Raw genomic sequence first — 15,091 nt, 5'->3', positions numbered from 1 at the left:
TCTTGGGGCTGACATAAAATAAAATTTGACAGACCTAGGTTAGAATAGAACTAACAATGTTCTGAACCACTCCCATTGGGGGCCCTTGCCCCAACAGACTGTCATTTCAAATCCTATCTTGATCCTTATTTTCACTACAAATAATTTGTTCCATGAAAATTGTAACCATCTAAGTATGTATTTATTTATATAGGACAAGGATAGCTGAATCGGTTAAGGCACCTGCAATAAGTGATTAAAGTTACCCGTTATCGAATGTGGTGAATGCCCAAAATGGGTGGCACCTCATGATGGAAAACCACAATCCTCTTTCCCTAGGTTTGTAAAGTGTCACAAATGGACGCAACTCAACAAACAGGACATAAAAGTGATGCCCATCACCCATGTATTTTAATCGGGAATTAAATATTATTTAGGATTTTTGGGAATTGTTTATTCAGGGAAATGATATAAGTCATTGTGTGCTTGTTGACCTAAGACAACCCTGTGAATCTAGACCCAGTGATCACTGTCCTTCAACCCAGTAAGGTAGTGTAGGTTTCAGCAGCCCTGGGCAGTGGAAAATTTGTCAGCCCCTTATTTAGGTATTTCAATTTAAAAGACTAAAATATATTGTAATTCTAAAGATCTTGTTGAGTAGAACAGTTATATTTATTATATATTGTACAAGTTACAAATATTAAAGTCATAAAATAAAATGGTTCAAATTTTTACAAGATTTTACTATTTATTAAGAAATTTGCCGCCTCCCAAAAGTGCTGCTCCTGTAGCCCCACCCAGTGCTGCGCCACTGCTTCAACCTGAGTTGAAGTGTGCTGAATTTGTCACAAGACTGGTTATAGGTTATACCTATCTATATATGTATATATGTTAAAATATATTAGTCACTTTCCATAAATTAATATCAAAATAATTAGAAAAAAATAATGTTCTTAAGAGGCTTTCAACGATTTCTGAAAGCAGCCTTAAATTAGCCAGTAATACCAAAAATTTTCATCACCATTTTTTGAGACTGAACATCTAAATTAATATAGTAAAATATCAAGCGATAAAAAATTATGATGCAATTGGTGAAGAGGGTGGTCTGCCCTGGCCTCACTTATTAGGGGGTCTCTCTGGCACATTTTTTTTTTTAATGGGGCATCGTACATTTTTTATTTGATTATAAAATAAATGAACCATAACTTAACTACAAAAAAATTACCTGGACTTATTTTTTTTAATCAGGTGATTATGTTATTGTTTTAAGTCGAGAATCAATTGATTTATTTATTTTTTTATTGGATTTGAGGGGCTTCAAAAATAAATCCTCATTGGGCTCCATATGGTCTGGGTACACCACTGCGATTATATACTTTTAATACATTAAATGTTGGATGTTGGTTAAAAATCATCATAAATTAATATTATTTATTTTTAAAGCTGCCATGCAAGTTACAGTAGTGCGAAATGTAACAGTAATAACACTTATGTAACAAAAATAAATTTTTTGAGGTTAAAAACTTCCAAAAATTGAATATGTTTTATTCTATATTTTCTTTTTTGTTGTACAACGTTTTGATACTACTGTCCCATATTCATGTACCTTAATAAACTTCACTTTTGTCAACTTTTAATTTCACTAAGGAAATTATGTCATCTGCTTAAAAAAGTACAGTAATACCTCTTTAAAATAAAGGAAAAAAACAAATATTCTCTGCCATGAAGTATTTGTGTAGTACTATAAAGAATAAACCCTTGTTAACCTCAAATAAAATGATTTTAAAGAACTGTAGTTATAGAACAAGTATGCATATTGTATACAAACAATGAATGCAATCAGTTTCCCCCATGAATGATTAGTATGGTGTAACAGAAGAAATATTTGTACATATGTTCTCATAAATTTACAAATTATTATTATTATTTAGAAATAATTATTACTAATTTATTTAAAACTTAGTTGCTATTTAAAAAAAATGAATATAATGAACAATATAAGATGCTGCTTATAACATAATTTAGATTCATTAAAGACTTGAATAATTTTATGGGTTTAAGATTGAAATACAAACCACTTAGAGTTTAAGAACACAATGAAACCTTGATTTAATAGAATGGGTTATTTAGATCACCTGTATCAATCTCATAGCTGAGGCCTTCTGTTTTCAATAGTATATAACATATTTACTTCTTGTCATATATTTTGTGTTATACTTTATTAGATATAATATGCTGGAGGTGCCAAAATATTATATTTATATATGTGTATTCTTTACCTTACTTCACCTCTAAACTTCAAAATGTCTTCTTTTATCAGCACAACAGGAACATGAAGCTGCCCTTGGTCTGCTCTACAGTCATTTACCATTTCTAAGTCTCTTGCATGAATAAGAGATCCTAAGTTGCCGAAGATCCTGCCCCACTTCAATACTTTGTCAATGATCATTTTCCCATATGGATTCTACAATTTTCCTCAAAATTACTCTTTCAAACCTCCTTGTCTAATATTCTTGGTCTTGCTCTCATTAATACCGAGCCCGGTCTTTTTTACATCTAAATCTAGCTCTTCAATTATCATCCTTATGCTGTGCTTGGATCTTTCCATGGAACTACATCTGTGTGAGCTAGAGGTTAGTTCATCTTTGTATAGACTGTCTCTTCCTGATTTACTCCTACTGTATTAATGATTAATTTTAAAGTGATGTTCAACAGAAGAAGAGGTATTTAATCCCTTTGTCTTTGGCCACTTTCCCCTTCAAATGGTTTTCCACTCCAACACATTATTTCGCAGATTGTACTCACCATTGTGCATGTTACTAATGGAGTTAGTTTATTTGGTAATCCCTGTTCATGCATGACCAATATGCCTTCGCTCCATACAATTGTATCATAGACTTCCCTTAAATCAATAAACAACATTCAAATATTCTTTATTTATTTTGTTATTGTTGTATTTGAAAAAGTGAACATAATAACATGAAAGCATTTGAATAAAATATACAAACTAGGAAAAAAAGAATATAAGTAAACATATATCTATTAAAAAATTAATATTAAACAAAAGAAAGAGAAAAAAAAAATCTATATCACTGGTGATTGATGGGACTCTGGCTGTGGTAGTTGTCTTAGTTTGAGGTAAATTGACAAAAGGACGTACGTCCGCCCACTTTGGGGAAAATTATTAAGACCACAGAGATGATCAGAATACTGGCTACTACCAGGGCGTACTGAGGAGACACTTGAGACGATATACACAATGACTTTTTTTTTTTTTTTTTTTTTTTTTTTCTAACCTCAGATTTTATTTATTTAAAAACTATTACAATTATATATACAACAATACACAATGACGCTTAGAAGTTATCTGTTTTATACTTGGGTATACATAATAACAACCGAGAGTTGATTTGTTTTGTTTTTTATAACATTTGTTATATAATCGATTAATGATAATAAGTTGGCCGCAACATTTTGTTTTTGGATTATATAATCACATTCTTCATCAAACAAGTAATTACGAGGTTATCTCATCTCTCTACACACTTCTTTTGCAGTAAGGGTCAATTTTATCTTAATAGGTCTCTAACTGCTTTCACCTGTTTCTTATGACTTCATTTACTAGAGTGAGGCTCCAGCATATATCTAATAAAATTTTAGAGATAAAATATAGAGAAGGAAAATAATATGTTATGTATAAAAAAAAAAATTATTCTAAATAAGCCAGAATATGAGAAGGAATGATCGCCAAGTAAGGACGTGGATTAAAGATGTGAATGAGAATAGCTGCAAGAAGACTGCAAATAAAGTCTGATTGAAGAGTATGGCAAGACAACTTTGTAGGAATCGTATGATAATACATTAATTGTACTAATCCAAAAAAATAAAATAAAAAAATAATGTATCAGATATCTTAATGATTTTAAATTTAATAAATATATTTCTTTTTGATACATGCATACTAAGATTAACTTAATTATAATTAGGTTTGAACATACTTCTAGTTTATCTGAAGAAATAATTGTTTAATAAATAGTGTAGAGAGCAAATGACTTACTGATTTATCTTGTATCTGGTGTATTAGTTTTTTAGATTACTAAAAACCCAAACTTAGCAAATGCTCATTTGAAAACATATTTTGTAATTTGTTATTAGAAACTAGAATAAAATATTAAATAAACAAAAAATAAAATAATTGTTTAATATTTAATCGAGGATCGATATAAACAAAGAAACAGGAAATAATTTCCTTATTTTACTTCAGGAATGGAGATATAATGTGGAAATTTGTTAATTAATTAACAAAGTTTGTATAAATAATTTGAAACCATGTAGGTTATACAAGAATGAAATTACAAATCATAAAAAAAGAAACTGTAGATTTTATAAATATGTCATACAGCCTTATTTATTTTCTTGAACATTATTCTCTTAAATGTCAGTGTACTCAATTAACTTCTAATAATTTGTCAACTTATTAATAATTTATGTTAAGTAATTTTTCAATTGCGTTCAAGAGGAAGTGTCATTAATTTTTTACCCTATAGTGATATTTATGGCATTGAAATCACCACTGAAAGCAAGGTAATAAAACATGTTGGTATTTTCCTCTTCAGGTCTAAGATCAAGGTTGTCGTATAAGATTTAATGCTATAAATTAAAAAAAAACAAACAGAAAATTGATGTGTGAAGAAAATCACTGCAGTATATATTTGTCTAAAACAACTATATGAATTCACTCTTAAAAAAAAAATCAATATGTTTTACATTTGTGATCTCTCAACTAATAAACTCTGGTGGTGATTCAGATTATTATTGTTTTTGGTTCATTTATGTACTAATTAATCTTTTTAAAAATGTATTTTTCATTAAAAAATAAAATAATGTATTGTTTTAAGTTCTGCAAAACGATTCCATACTTTATATTGATTTTACGGACTTTATATTGATTATTCGGTGTCAACTTATTTTTTTCTGATTCCTCTAAAATAGAAAATAGACATGAATTAGTAAATGCATTATGTGAAGAATAAACATAATTCAAATTGAGGAATACTTTTTTCTACCACATGTACTAGAAGGTCTTAGTGAAATACTTATCTATTGAGATGCTCGGTCTGTTGAAACTCTTACTATAGTATTTGGAGGTGAGGACCTTCGCGAGATGATTAGATGTGAACAGATAAATGAATAATTAAAATAATAATAAGAAGAAGAAAAGAAGAGGGGGGAGTATAAGGGGGAATGAGAGAAGAAAGGACTTAAAGAAGGGTAATGTTGTTAGGGTTTCTGGGGCCCTAACTACCCTGCCATCTCACAGGAAAGGGGATGGGGTGAGTGAGCGGAAAAGAGGGTTAAAGAAAGCGGGAAGGTTGTCAATGAACTTAATGTGTCTTCCTGTGGTAAGCTTTTGTACTGTTTCCAGTTGAAGTTCCTTGTGGATGAGCGTCATTTTACGTATCTCTAGTGATGTTTCTCTACAGATCTTTTGTAATATGCTTTTCTGGTACCTTTGAAATAATTTCAGGGATGTTAGCTATGGTTGTAAAAGTAGAAGTGGTGCTCCTTGTAGTAATTATGGACTCAGTATTGCCTGTCTATTCATCTACTAATTAACTACCTCATCTACAATGAACACGCATTGTCAAGACCTTCTTGTCAAGAGTACATAACATATCAATTGGAGTCAGATATAGCCCAACCACCTGGACAGAACCTTGTTAATCACCTTTAGCATTTCATTATTGATTTAAGGTAGAGCAAATATATTTTTATGAAGACATTCTATGTACAGGTAATTAAATTAAAATGTTTCTGATAAAACTTTGAACAAAGGTTGAATTTATTGGTTATATAGTACTATTTATATGAACATTTGACATCTACAACCTACACTGCTGATAGTTATGTTTCCTTTTCCGTTCACTTATATTGATTTTGTTTCTTTTTATAGTAAAAATAAATTAAATCGAATGTTATAGCCGACAAAAGTCACAAGAAAAAACAAGCATGTGGATGTCGACGTTCGTGGCTTCCTTTGTCTACCAAGCAGTCGTACAAGTCTTGAACATGGATTATTAAACGTGTAGATCCAGCATTAAAACTCGGAAGATCACAAATATTTGTGAATATAAATCCTAGTCATCAAGCACGATTAAGTTATTCAATTTATAAACTTATTACTATGCATTAATCTATATACAATTACACAACATTTTAAATATTAATAAATGAGACATTTGATTAATAAAGTTATAAATCAGAATTGTTCTGTACCTTCAATAATCTACACTAATATTTGTAACAATAAACTACCTTAATATAACCTACGATGTTAATAACCAATACTGATATATTTGTTGGCAGCCTCCTTCAGAAACACCTTTCATTATCAGAATACTGGTTCGCTCCACTATTATGATAAGTTCGAAAGATTGGCGCCCTTCGAATACCTCCAGTCTATCCTAGATTCCCTATCGTAGCCTATATCTCATTTCTACCTATCTTCTTATTTTCATAACAATGAAAATATGTATGAACACGCAGAATTGAGCCTTTCTGACGGAATATATCAACCACCCTCGATCAATCTAGTAACATTCTTGTCTCTACACTTTCATTTATCCTCAACGATTATTCTTATTCAGAATAATAACGAACTTATTTATTTTTTAGAATTTAACGGTTACTTAAATAATTAATTTTTTATTTCAATTCTGTTCTTGGGAACCCCTTTCCTGGTGTCTGACGCCATTAGGCATTGTTTGGGTTGAATTAGCGTCATTTTAGCCTGCTTTCTTAAATAATAGTATTACATATAAAATGTTCAGTAATTTAGAAGAATGAAGTACGGAAATAACATGTAAATTTGAAAAAATACTTTATTACATTCATAAATTCTTATATTATGTGATACCTAGAAAAAAAATTCAGCGACCACTATAATTTCTTTATCTGTGCTGAATAAAATACTTTGCAGTTAATTAATTTACAACGTAGTTATAAACTATAAATAAATAATCTGAACAGTTATTTAGCTAAATATTAACGTTAATGACGTGCCAGTTATTGTAAACGATTAATAATAGTGCATTTTGAGATTGACAATACATCTTCTCTAATGTTTCAAAATTGAATTTTTCGTCAAGACCCAAAAGAGTTTCCTAAACTTTCGGCAACTGTTTTACCATTTCAATAATTTTTGTAACACCCTATAAAAAGTATAAATATACACACAGAGAAATCTTTTCTAACGGACTATTTTTTATACTCCTAAGGAAACTTCTTAAATATACCGGTCTGGAAGATAACAATTTGGATATATGCTATAGTAATAAATGCCACTCTAAGGAACGCAAACTGATAAATTTTCGTCATCAAAATAGTGCCATTTTATCTGATACGACCATATAGAGCCTAATTGTTTTATGACTAATTATTTTGACTGGATTATTTTTTTGAAAAAAATATTATAATTGTTTTCGTTTCTAGAGCCCTAGTTTTTTTCTTACTCAACCTGTTGCGACCGTGAAACCAGTTGCAAACTGGGTTGTTTGTATCCATCGGCCTAGGTCAAGCTCCGGAGTACATCAACCTCGGAAATTTCCACCGCTTCAGAAACTTGTCAAGATAATTCATCAGAATGCACGAAGCCTGCCAATCTCTTGTAGTAGCTATTAGCGAATTAAAGGATGTTCCACTCAATAGGTAAACCTTTGCTAATATATAAATTAGTCATGTCATGGAAGACGATATTAGACTTGGTAATTTTTTCTTCATGAAATGAATAGTACTAAATAATAATGTATTAACATAATCAATCACATTATAAAATTTATACATCCAGATTAGATCCTTACCGGCTTAAACATAATCATTTTTATAAGTTAACCCAGTCTTTCTCAGTTTTACAGATTTTAATGAAACCAATTTTTCCCATATGGGTCGACACCTTTAATAATAATTCGAAAGATAATGAAAGCATCCCTATCGATTATGTTTGATGCATTGAGAGAATGCACCTTGGGTCTTTTGAATATGAGAATAAATCTGTAAAATAAAATATTTATATCCTAAGCTTTAATTTTCGTGTACTAGTGAATGCTATCTAATAAAAATTCAACTAAGAAAAAAAAATGTATACTTCAAGTATAAATCGTTTAAATTCTTAAAAAATATACCTAACAAGAAATAAGATATATATTATCTATTTAAATGTATTTTATTATTATTACTGTATAATATATCTCATTATAATACAAAAAAAATCGAGATTTATCATCAAATAAATTATTATATTTTACGCAAGGTGCGTCAGTTTTACAGAAATCTTTAGGAAAAGGATAAATTTCCAGTAATACTCTCCAGACCTGCGGTAAGTTAGTAAAAGTGGTCAAAATTATATATCTTGTCTTATCCATACCTATTTCAATGAATCAATGAATTGGAGAAACGCTTCTGCAAAGCAAGTGACTAATTCGAAATTTCCAATCTAAGATATCATGAATAATCAATTAAGCAAAATGGTTAATTAATAACTATACTTTATACTCTGACTTACGCATACAAAATAATGTACTTACTACAAACAATGTCACGATAAACTGAACGAAAATTGCAAGCGACCATTAAATACAATTGGCTTGAATCCTCATGCCGTTGAAGGATCTTCTTGAACGATTCGTTGAACACTTCGTCACCAGTTCTTGTGTAAATGTCTTAAATATAGCCATTTCTTAACTATTTTGTCTTTGTCTTTAGTGGGGTAGTAGACTTCTAATGCAGGTTTACAAACTTCATAATATTCCCCGAAGACTAGTGAGTTCCTAATGATCGATTCTATTTTTCTTTCTTTTGTGGTGACGATAGTTTGGTTTAAATGACTATATATTATAATGTGTGATAATTATTTTTACAAGATTCAGTGTATGCTAATGACAATAAAAAATAAATAATTTTTAAAAGAAATACTTGGCATCTTAATACTTCTTCATATTAACTAATTTTATTTGTTACATTATTATGTTATATGTATTAATAATATAAATTTATTTATTAAATATTTATTCGCAAATAAAAATATTAAAAATTAGTATTAAAAAAAAATAATAAGGAATACAAATTTGAGAATATATCATTAAATCTTTAAATGGAATATGGTCCAGGTGCGGACAAATTAAACTCAAATAGTAATATTATGTACTATTTTTATTTGAGCCAACGTTTCACCCCATGTTGCAGGCCTTCGTCAGGGTGTATTGAAGGAAGTCAAAGTCAGAGTGACAGACCGCATCTGGACCATATTTCATTTATTGTTACACACGGTCAATCAGCAATCTTCCATCATTAAATATTTAATTGTGAATAAGGAAATGAGCATTATAAAACAATATTTAACTTATTTCCTAATAATAAATTTATTTGTAATCTGCATGTGATGAATACAATCAGTTTATTTTTTCATTACATAATTTCATGAGACTTCTGATGACTTCATTGAAAAAAGGTTCAGAAAATTACACCCTCAATTATCAGCAGTTAAAGGAGCAGGAAATCAAATTTCATCCTGAACAACACTGACACTTAGGTTGCTGCAGGACATCCTGTTATAAATTATATATTTATCTATTTCTGTTATTGTCATTACTACTATTTTGTATTATTTCTCAAGTTATTTTTTTCATTAGAAGTCAGTTATTTGTATTATGAAATCTATAAATGTAATTTATTTTTGTTGTTAACTTTTTTTTTCTCACAATTATTATTTTAGTTTTATTATTATTATTTTTTGTAATTCATTGCTATTATTCACAATTTGTTTTTTAATAAATTAAATAAAATCATGATATTATTCATATCATATTTGAATAAAATCCAAATTTATTGAGTATTTGAGAAATGAACAAATAGTTATTAAAAATAAAGAAAATTAATATACAATAAATATTTTAACATAGCCATAGATCTTTACACTGTTAATGCTCAGCCAAGAGAGTTCTGAACCAAGCTTGCCTACTCCACTTGTAGAGGGAAAAGCAAAACTTCAGGAAATTCTAGCACTTATTTTTTCAACCACACAACTGACATTGAATTTCAGTGGAGACTGGGCGAGGGATTTATAGTCTACATGCTTAGGACTTGAGTAGAGAATTTGACCATTACAAGGACTCATATATACCTATTAACAAAAGGTCTCAGAGCCACTATCATTTCTACCATCAAGGAAAAATATCAAGATGGAGGGAACTAGAATGGGATTGTTCTAAATCAGGAATGTCTCCAAATTTCAGCTTAGGACTGCACTGATTCCTTCACTAAAAAGGCAAGGATGTGAATGTTAGACTACTGGTATCAATTCGATTAAAAAGAAGTAATTTAATTTAAAGTTTTCATAGTATTCTTTTTTTTGGACTGAATTAGGAAAACATGAAACATGAAGCTATCTTATTAATATGCTATTATCTATTATTAATATATCTTGTATTTGGCAGATATATTAATAATAGATAATATGCTATTATCTATTATTAATATATCTTGTATTTGGCAGATATATTAATAATAGATAATATGCTATTATCTATTATTAATATATCTTGTATTTGGCAGATGGCTATGGAATGGACACGATATTGAAAATAAAAAAATTTAACTTTTTCTTGTTTTTAGGGAGAAACAAAGTTAATATTTGAATGATGCACTAGAAATAATAACTAAAAAAAATATATATATATGAACTCAAATAATAATTTTGAATGAATTAAAAAAATAGATATTATTGCTCAAGATTTTCGCCTTCTTTGCACCTTCAATTTTTTTTTTTCAAAAATCATAAGAAAAGTAATTATTTTATTGGCACAATCCCAACTTCCTTAAGAAAATTAGAACCGAAGATATATAATTAAACATTTGAGGAGTTTTTCTGAATTTCACATTTATTTTTACTCTTATAAAGCCATAGTTATAAAATCCAACATTTATTGGTACTAGTTAAAAGAACAGGAATTTAATTTTTTCACATTTCTCACATAGTTAAATCCTGATATGATCTGAGGAGTAATGAAAAATGAGATGCCAAACATTGGTATGAAAAATAATCAAATCTAATATATATTTTTCTGTTATTTCTAGCTTAGCAGTGTAGTAAATGATTATAAAGATATGGAAAAAGTTTAAAGACATCATTTCGATCAATATGAAAGCTTTTATATTAACCAGTCTTAGATATCATTTAAATACACTTATTAAGATTTTTGCATGATGTACTCATAAATTATGAAATAAATTTCTGCTTATGATTTGGAGAAAAATTGGAAAAAAATATGTATCTCATTATTACATTATAGTATCATAATTACACCCTATGATTCTTTGTGGGCATAGAAAATCACTATTTATTTTTTAGAGAATAAATTGTGTATGGCATCCATAGATGTTGGTTCACTTTCATCCAATAGATTTTATTCTCACTATAAATTTTCTCAATTTTGAAGAATTATTTATTGAATTGATTTTGCTTTTCATAATTGTGCTTAGTTGTTCCATTTAAATGTTATGAAATGAGCCATTAAGAATAATATTTGTACCTAATTTAAGTAATGATAAGGTATTATTTTTATAATTGTTCGTAATTTAAATATTTTGGTAAACTAAAATTTTTAAAGTTTTAGAGAGCTAACAATTTACTTAATATGTGTGAATTTTAGTAGATTGTTAATGTTTATGTTTTTTTTCAGGGCAGAATCAATTGATTTCCAAAAATGACAACTATACTGCAAAAAATATCAGAGGGTTACTATGATATCATGCAAAATAAAAGTGGTAAGACATTTTTGAAGTAATTATCTTTAATGAATGGAATAATGACCACTATTATGTTTTTTAATAAATGCAATAATTTAATTCAGTACTATAATTCATAATAAATAATTAGCATTTGAATGGTTTTTTATAAATAAAGGATTATTTTATCACACCAGTTTATGCATTTAATAATTGGAAAAAAAAAAGATCATCAAAAATATATATTTTTTATAATTTCTAGATCCGAGAGTCAATGAATGGCCTATGATGTCGGGCCCATTACCAACGATTGTTATTTGTGTAACTTATGCTTTAATTGTCACAAAAATTGGGCCAAAATTAATGGAAAATAGAAAACCATTTGAACTAAAGAAGACATTAATAATATATAATGCTCTTCAAGTTATTTTTTCTGCGTGGCTGTTCTCAGAGGTATTATAATAACTTTTATAAATTTCATTAGTATTTCTATTTTATTAAAAATTGAATAATAAAATTAAAGATAGGTTATTTAAAAATTAACAAGGTGAGATGATATTTTAAATTATTGACAGCTATTTAGTAAATTACAGCATTTAATATATTGGTAATATATAGAATTATTTTGTATTTTATTTTATTTTTTTCTTACCTCCTAAAACAAATAAAAACAAACAAATTAGAATATATACAAAAGAAAAATATATGTACATATGCTGGCGATTAAAGCATCTTGTTTTGCCAGTATGACATTGTAAAATAGTTTGCCGGGTCCGCTGAAGGTGGTGTTGTTGGTGATTGCATGTGTTTTCCTGAAGCTCACTGGGAATAAAGAGGGGCTATTCCTGCTGGTGTTGTTGAAGTTATGACTTCAGGCTGCAGAACCAGAAGTCCCTCCCAAGGCGTGGACATCGACCAGGGGAACAGTGCACTGCCACGTCCCAGGTCTGGGTGGAGTGTCGATGTTTTATGGTGACCACTGGTACTGTGAAGACTACAAACAACAGAGGTCCCAGCACAGATCCTTGAGGCACTCTGCAGGTGGTGGGGGCTGGAAGTGACAAATCTCCACCAACCCTTACCACGAATGATCATTCGCTGAGGTAGTTCCTGACCAATCGGCATAGGGTGGCGGGAAACCTGAACTCCTCCAGCTGGCGGAGTAGCAGCGGGTGGGATACACTCTTGAAGGCCTGGCTACAGTCCAGTGAAATGAAGGCAGTCGCGTAATTGTTCTTCATCCGCTCTATGGTATGAGCCTGAAAATTCACCAGATGATGGTCACATGCGACACCTCGTTGAAAGCCGGTCTGTTTGAGTGGTATCACAGCCGCCTCCCTGCATTGTTCCATGAGGTGGTCATGTATGGGGCGCTCAAAGATCTTGCTTATGTGCGAGAGGAGGCTGATCAGACAATAGTGCTCTGGAGAGTCCCCCTTCCCGTTCCCTGGCTTGAGTAGTGGCACCACAATCACACGCTTTCAGGCAGCTGGGAAGTACAAGATCCTCATGGACGAGTTGAAGATGTTCAGCAGGAAGGCTTTACCCTTCCTGGGAAGCATCTTCAATAGGACACTTAGGATCTTGTCAAGTCCGGAGGATTTGTTTCCCTTGGTGTGATGCAGTACCGACTCCAAACGGCCAAAGGTGGAGAAAATAGGCTTCTCAACGGGGCTTGGAGGTCTTCCTGGTGGTGGTGGAGAAGCACTGGTCGTCTGCCGAGTATCCCCCGCAGTATTATTTGATATTTGTATTGATGTTTTTGATATTTGATGTTATAAAAACATAAGCAAGAAACATGAGTAAATATCAGTTTTTTTTAGATAATTAAAAATCACCTCTAGGTTATTTTCGCATTAAAGTGATATTCATTTAGGATGTGGAGAAAAAATACATAAAGAAAACTATGATTTAATTTTACTTTATTTAATCAAATTTTATTTTATATATTATAATAATTTAGAACTGAGTAAATGCTGGAGATTGATAACTACAGTTTTTAAATATCCTCTTTAATTTGAATAGTTATTCTTAAAGACTAGATACTGCTTAAAAAAAAAATAAAATAAAGAAATAACACTGAGAACTAAAACCTTTACTATGAAGTTATAAATTTTTTATTTATATTTTTAAATATAACACAAATTTTACAAAATCTGTTATGAATTTAATGTATAATTAGATCTTATAAATTAGTAGAATTAATAAAAATTGACTTTATCTAAGAAATATATTATAATAGCCATGTATTTTGGATCAACACTATGGCTTACTCAAATAAAAATGAATACAGGTTCTATATCAGGCCTTTGGGAGTTGACTTTTATTTTGTAATGGACTTCTCACTCTCACAAAAACAGGCTGTTAACCTGTATGATTACCTAATCTTCATATCTATTGTAGTAGGAAAGTGATTGGAAACCAAATAACAAACACCATTGTATTTCTGTAGGCATTTATTTAATTTTTCAGGCCATTCATGCTGGTTGGTTCACCACATACAGCTTTAAATGTCAACCAGTGGATTACTCTTATTCACCACATGCTCTAAGGGTAAAGAGTAAATTAAATTCTCAACTTTGCAATTATAACTTTGTAATTCAGAACTAATTTTTTTTTCATTAATAGACGGCAAGTGGCTGTTGGTGGTACTATATATCCAAATTTACTGAATTCTTAGATACAGTAAGTAAAAATATAAGTCTGCTTTCTCAATAAGTTTTTGAATAACCTAAGATTATAGAAGTGGTTGGATTAACATTTTTACAATCTGCTTGGCAAATCAGGTTGAGGTACAGTGAATTGGGATGGCTTTCATCTGGGTAGTAGTAATGACCGTTTTATTACTTTTGTCTCACAGTTGTTCAATCAAAAAACACAAATTTCTCAACTAGTTTCTGACAAAAACTTAAGCTTAAACTTAATAATTAACCTAAAAATACAAAATAGACACTAAAATTGAATACTGTTTTTTTTAAATCACTATTTCTAAATATATATATATTTAGAAATATATACATGTACAAAAATTAATTTAATCTTTTTTGTAGATTTTCTTTGTCCTTCGAAAGAAAAATGATCATGTGTCAAGGTTACATGTTATTCACCATGGAATTATGCCTCTTTCAACATGGTTTGGCGTCAAATTCACTCCAGGTAAATAAAATTGGTGACAATCTATATATATTGTAATAATTTTATTTTTAATTAAAATAAAAGAAAAAGAATTTAGATCGTTTTATATCGAACATTTTTTTCCCTTTGACTTAAAAGTTCTATATCATATTTATGTTTTGACTGTAAGTCCACTAACAGATTTTTTGATTTATTT

The 15,091-nt window shown here is 29.7% G+C and overlaps 1 protein-coding gene across 9 annotated transcripts in view; it reads left to right on the top strand.

Moving 5' to 3' along the window:
• Nucleotides 1-15,091, top strand: part of LOC106683225 (very long chain fatty acid elongase 7) — a 179,093-nt gene that overhangs the window by 146,577 nt on the left and 17,425 nt on the right. For all 9 annotated transcript variants that reach the window (XM_014424570.2, XM_014424572.2, XM_067050700.1 and 6 more), the window contains 5 exons: nucleotides 11,715-11,799; nucleotides 12,023-12,213; nucleotides 14,233-14,313; nucleotides 14,389-14,445; nucleotides 14,811-14,916. In XM_014424570.2, coding sequence (XP_014280056.1) covers nucleotides 11,739-11,799; nucleotides 12,023-12,213; nucleotides 14,233-14,313; nucleotides 14,389-14,445; nucleotides 14,811-14,916 — 496 coding nt within the window. In that variant the 5' untranslated portion in view covers nucleotides 11,715-11,738. The remainder of the gene's footprint in view (nucleotides 1-11,714; nucleotides 11,800-12,022; nucleotides 12,214-14,232; nucleotides 14,314-14,388; nucleotides 14,446-14,810; nucleotides 14,917-15,091) is intronic.

This window comes from Halyomorpha halys, unplaced genomic scaffold, assembly GCF_000696795.3.
Source record: "Halyomorpha halys isolate HHAL.00 unplaced genomic scaffold, Hhal_1.1 Scaffold473.1, whole genome shotgun sequence".
Lineage (NCBI taxonomy): Eukaryota > Metazoa > Arthropoda > Insecta > Hemiptera > Pentatomidae > Halyomorpha > Halyomorpha halys.
Note: the sequence above shows the minus strand (reverse complement) of the source record. Positions and strands in the feature narration are given on the sequence as shown.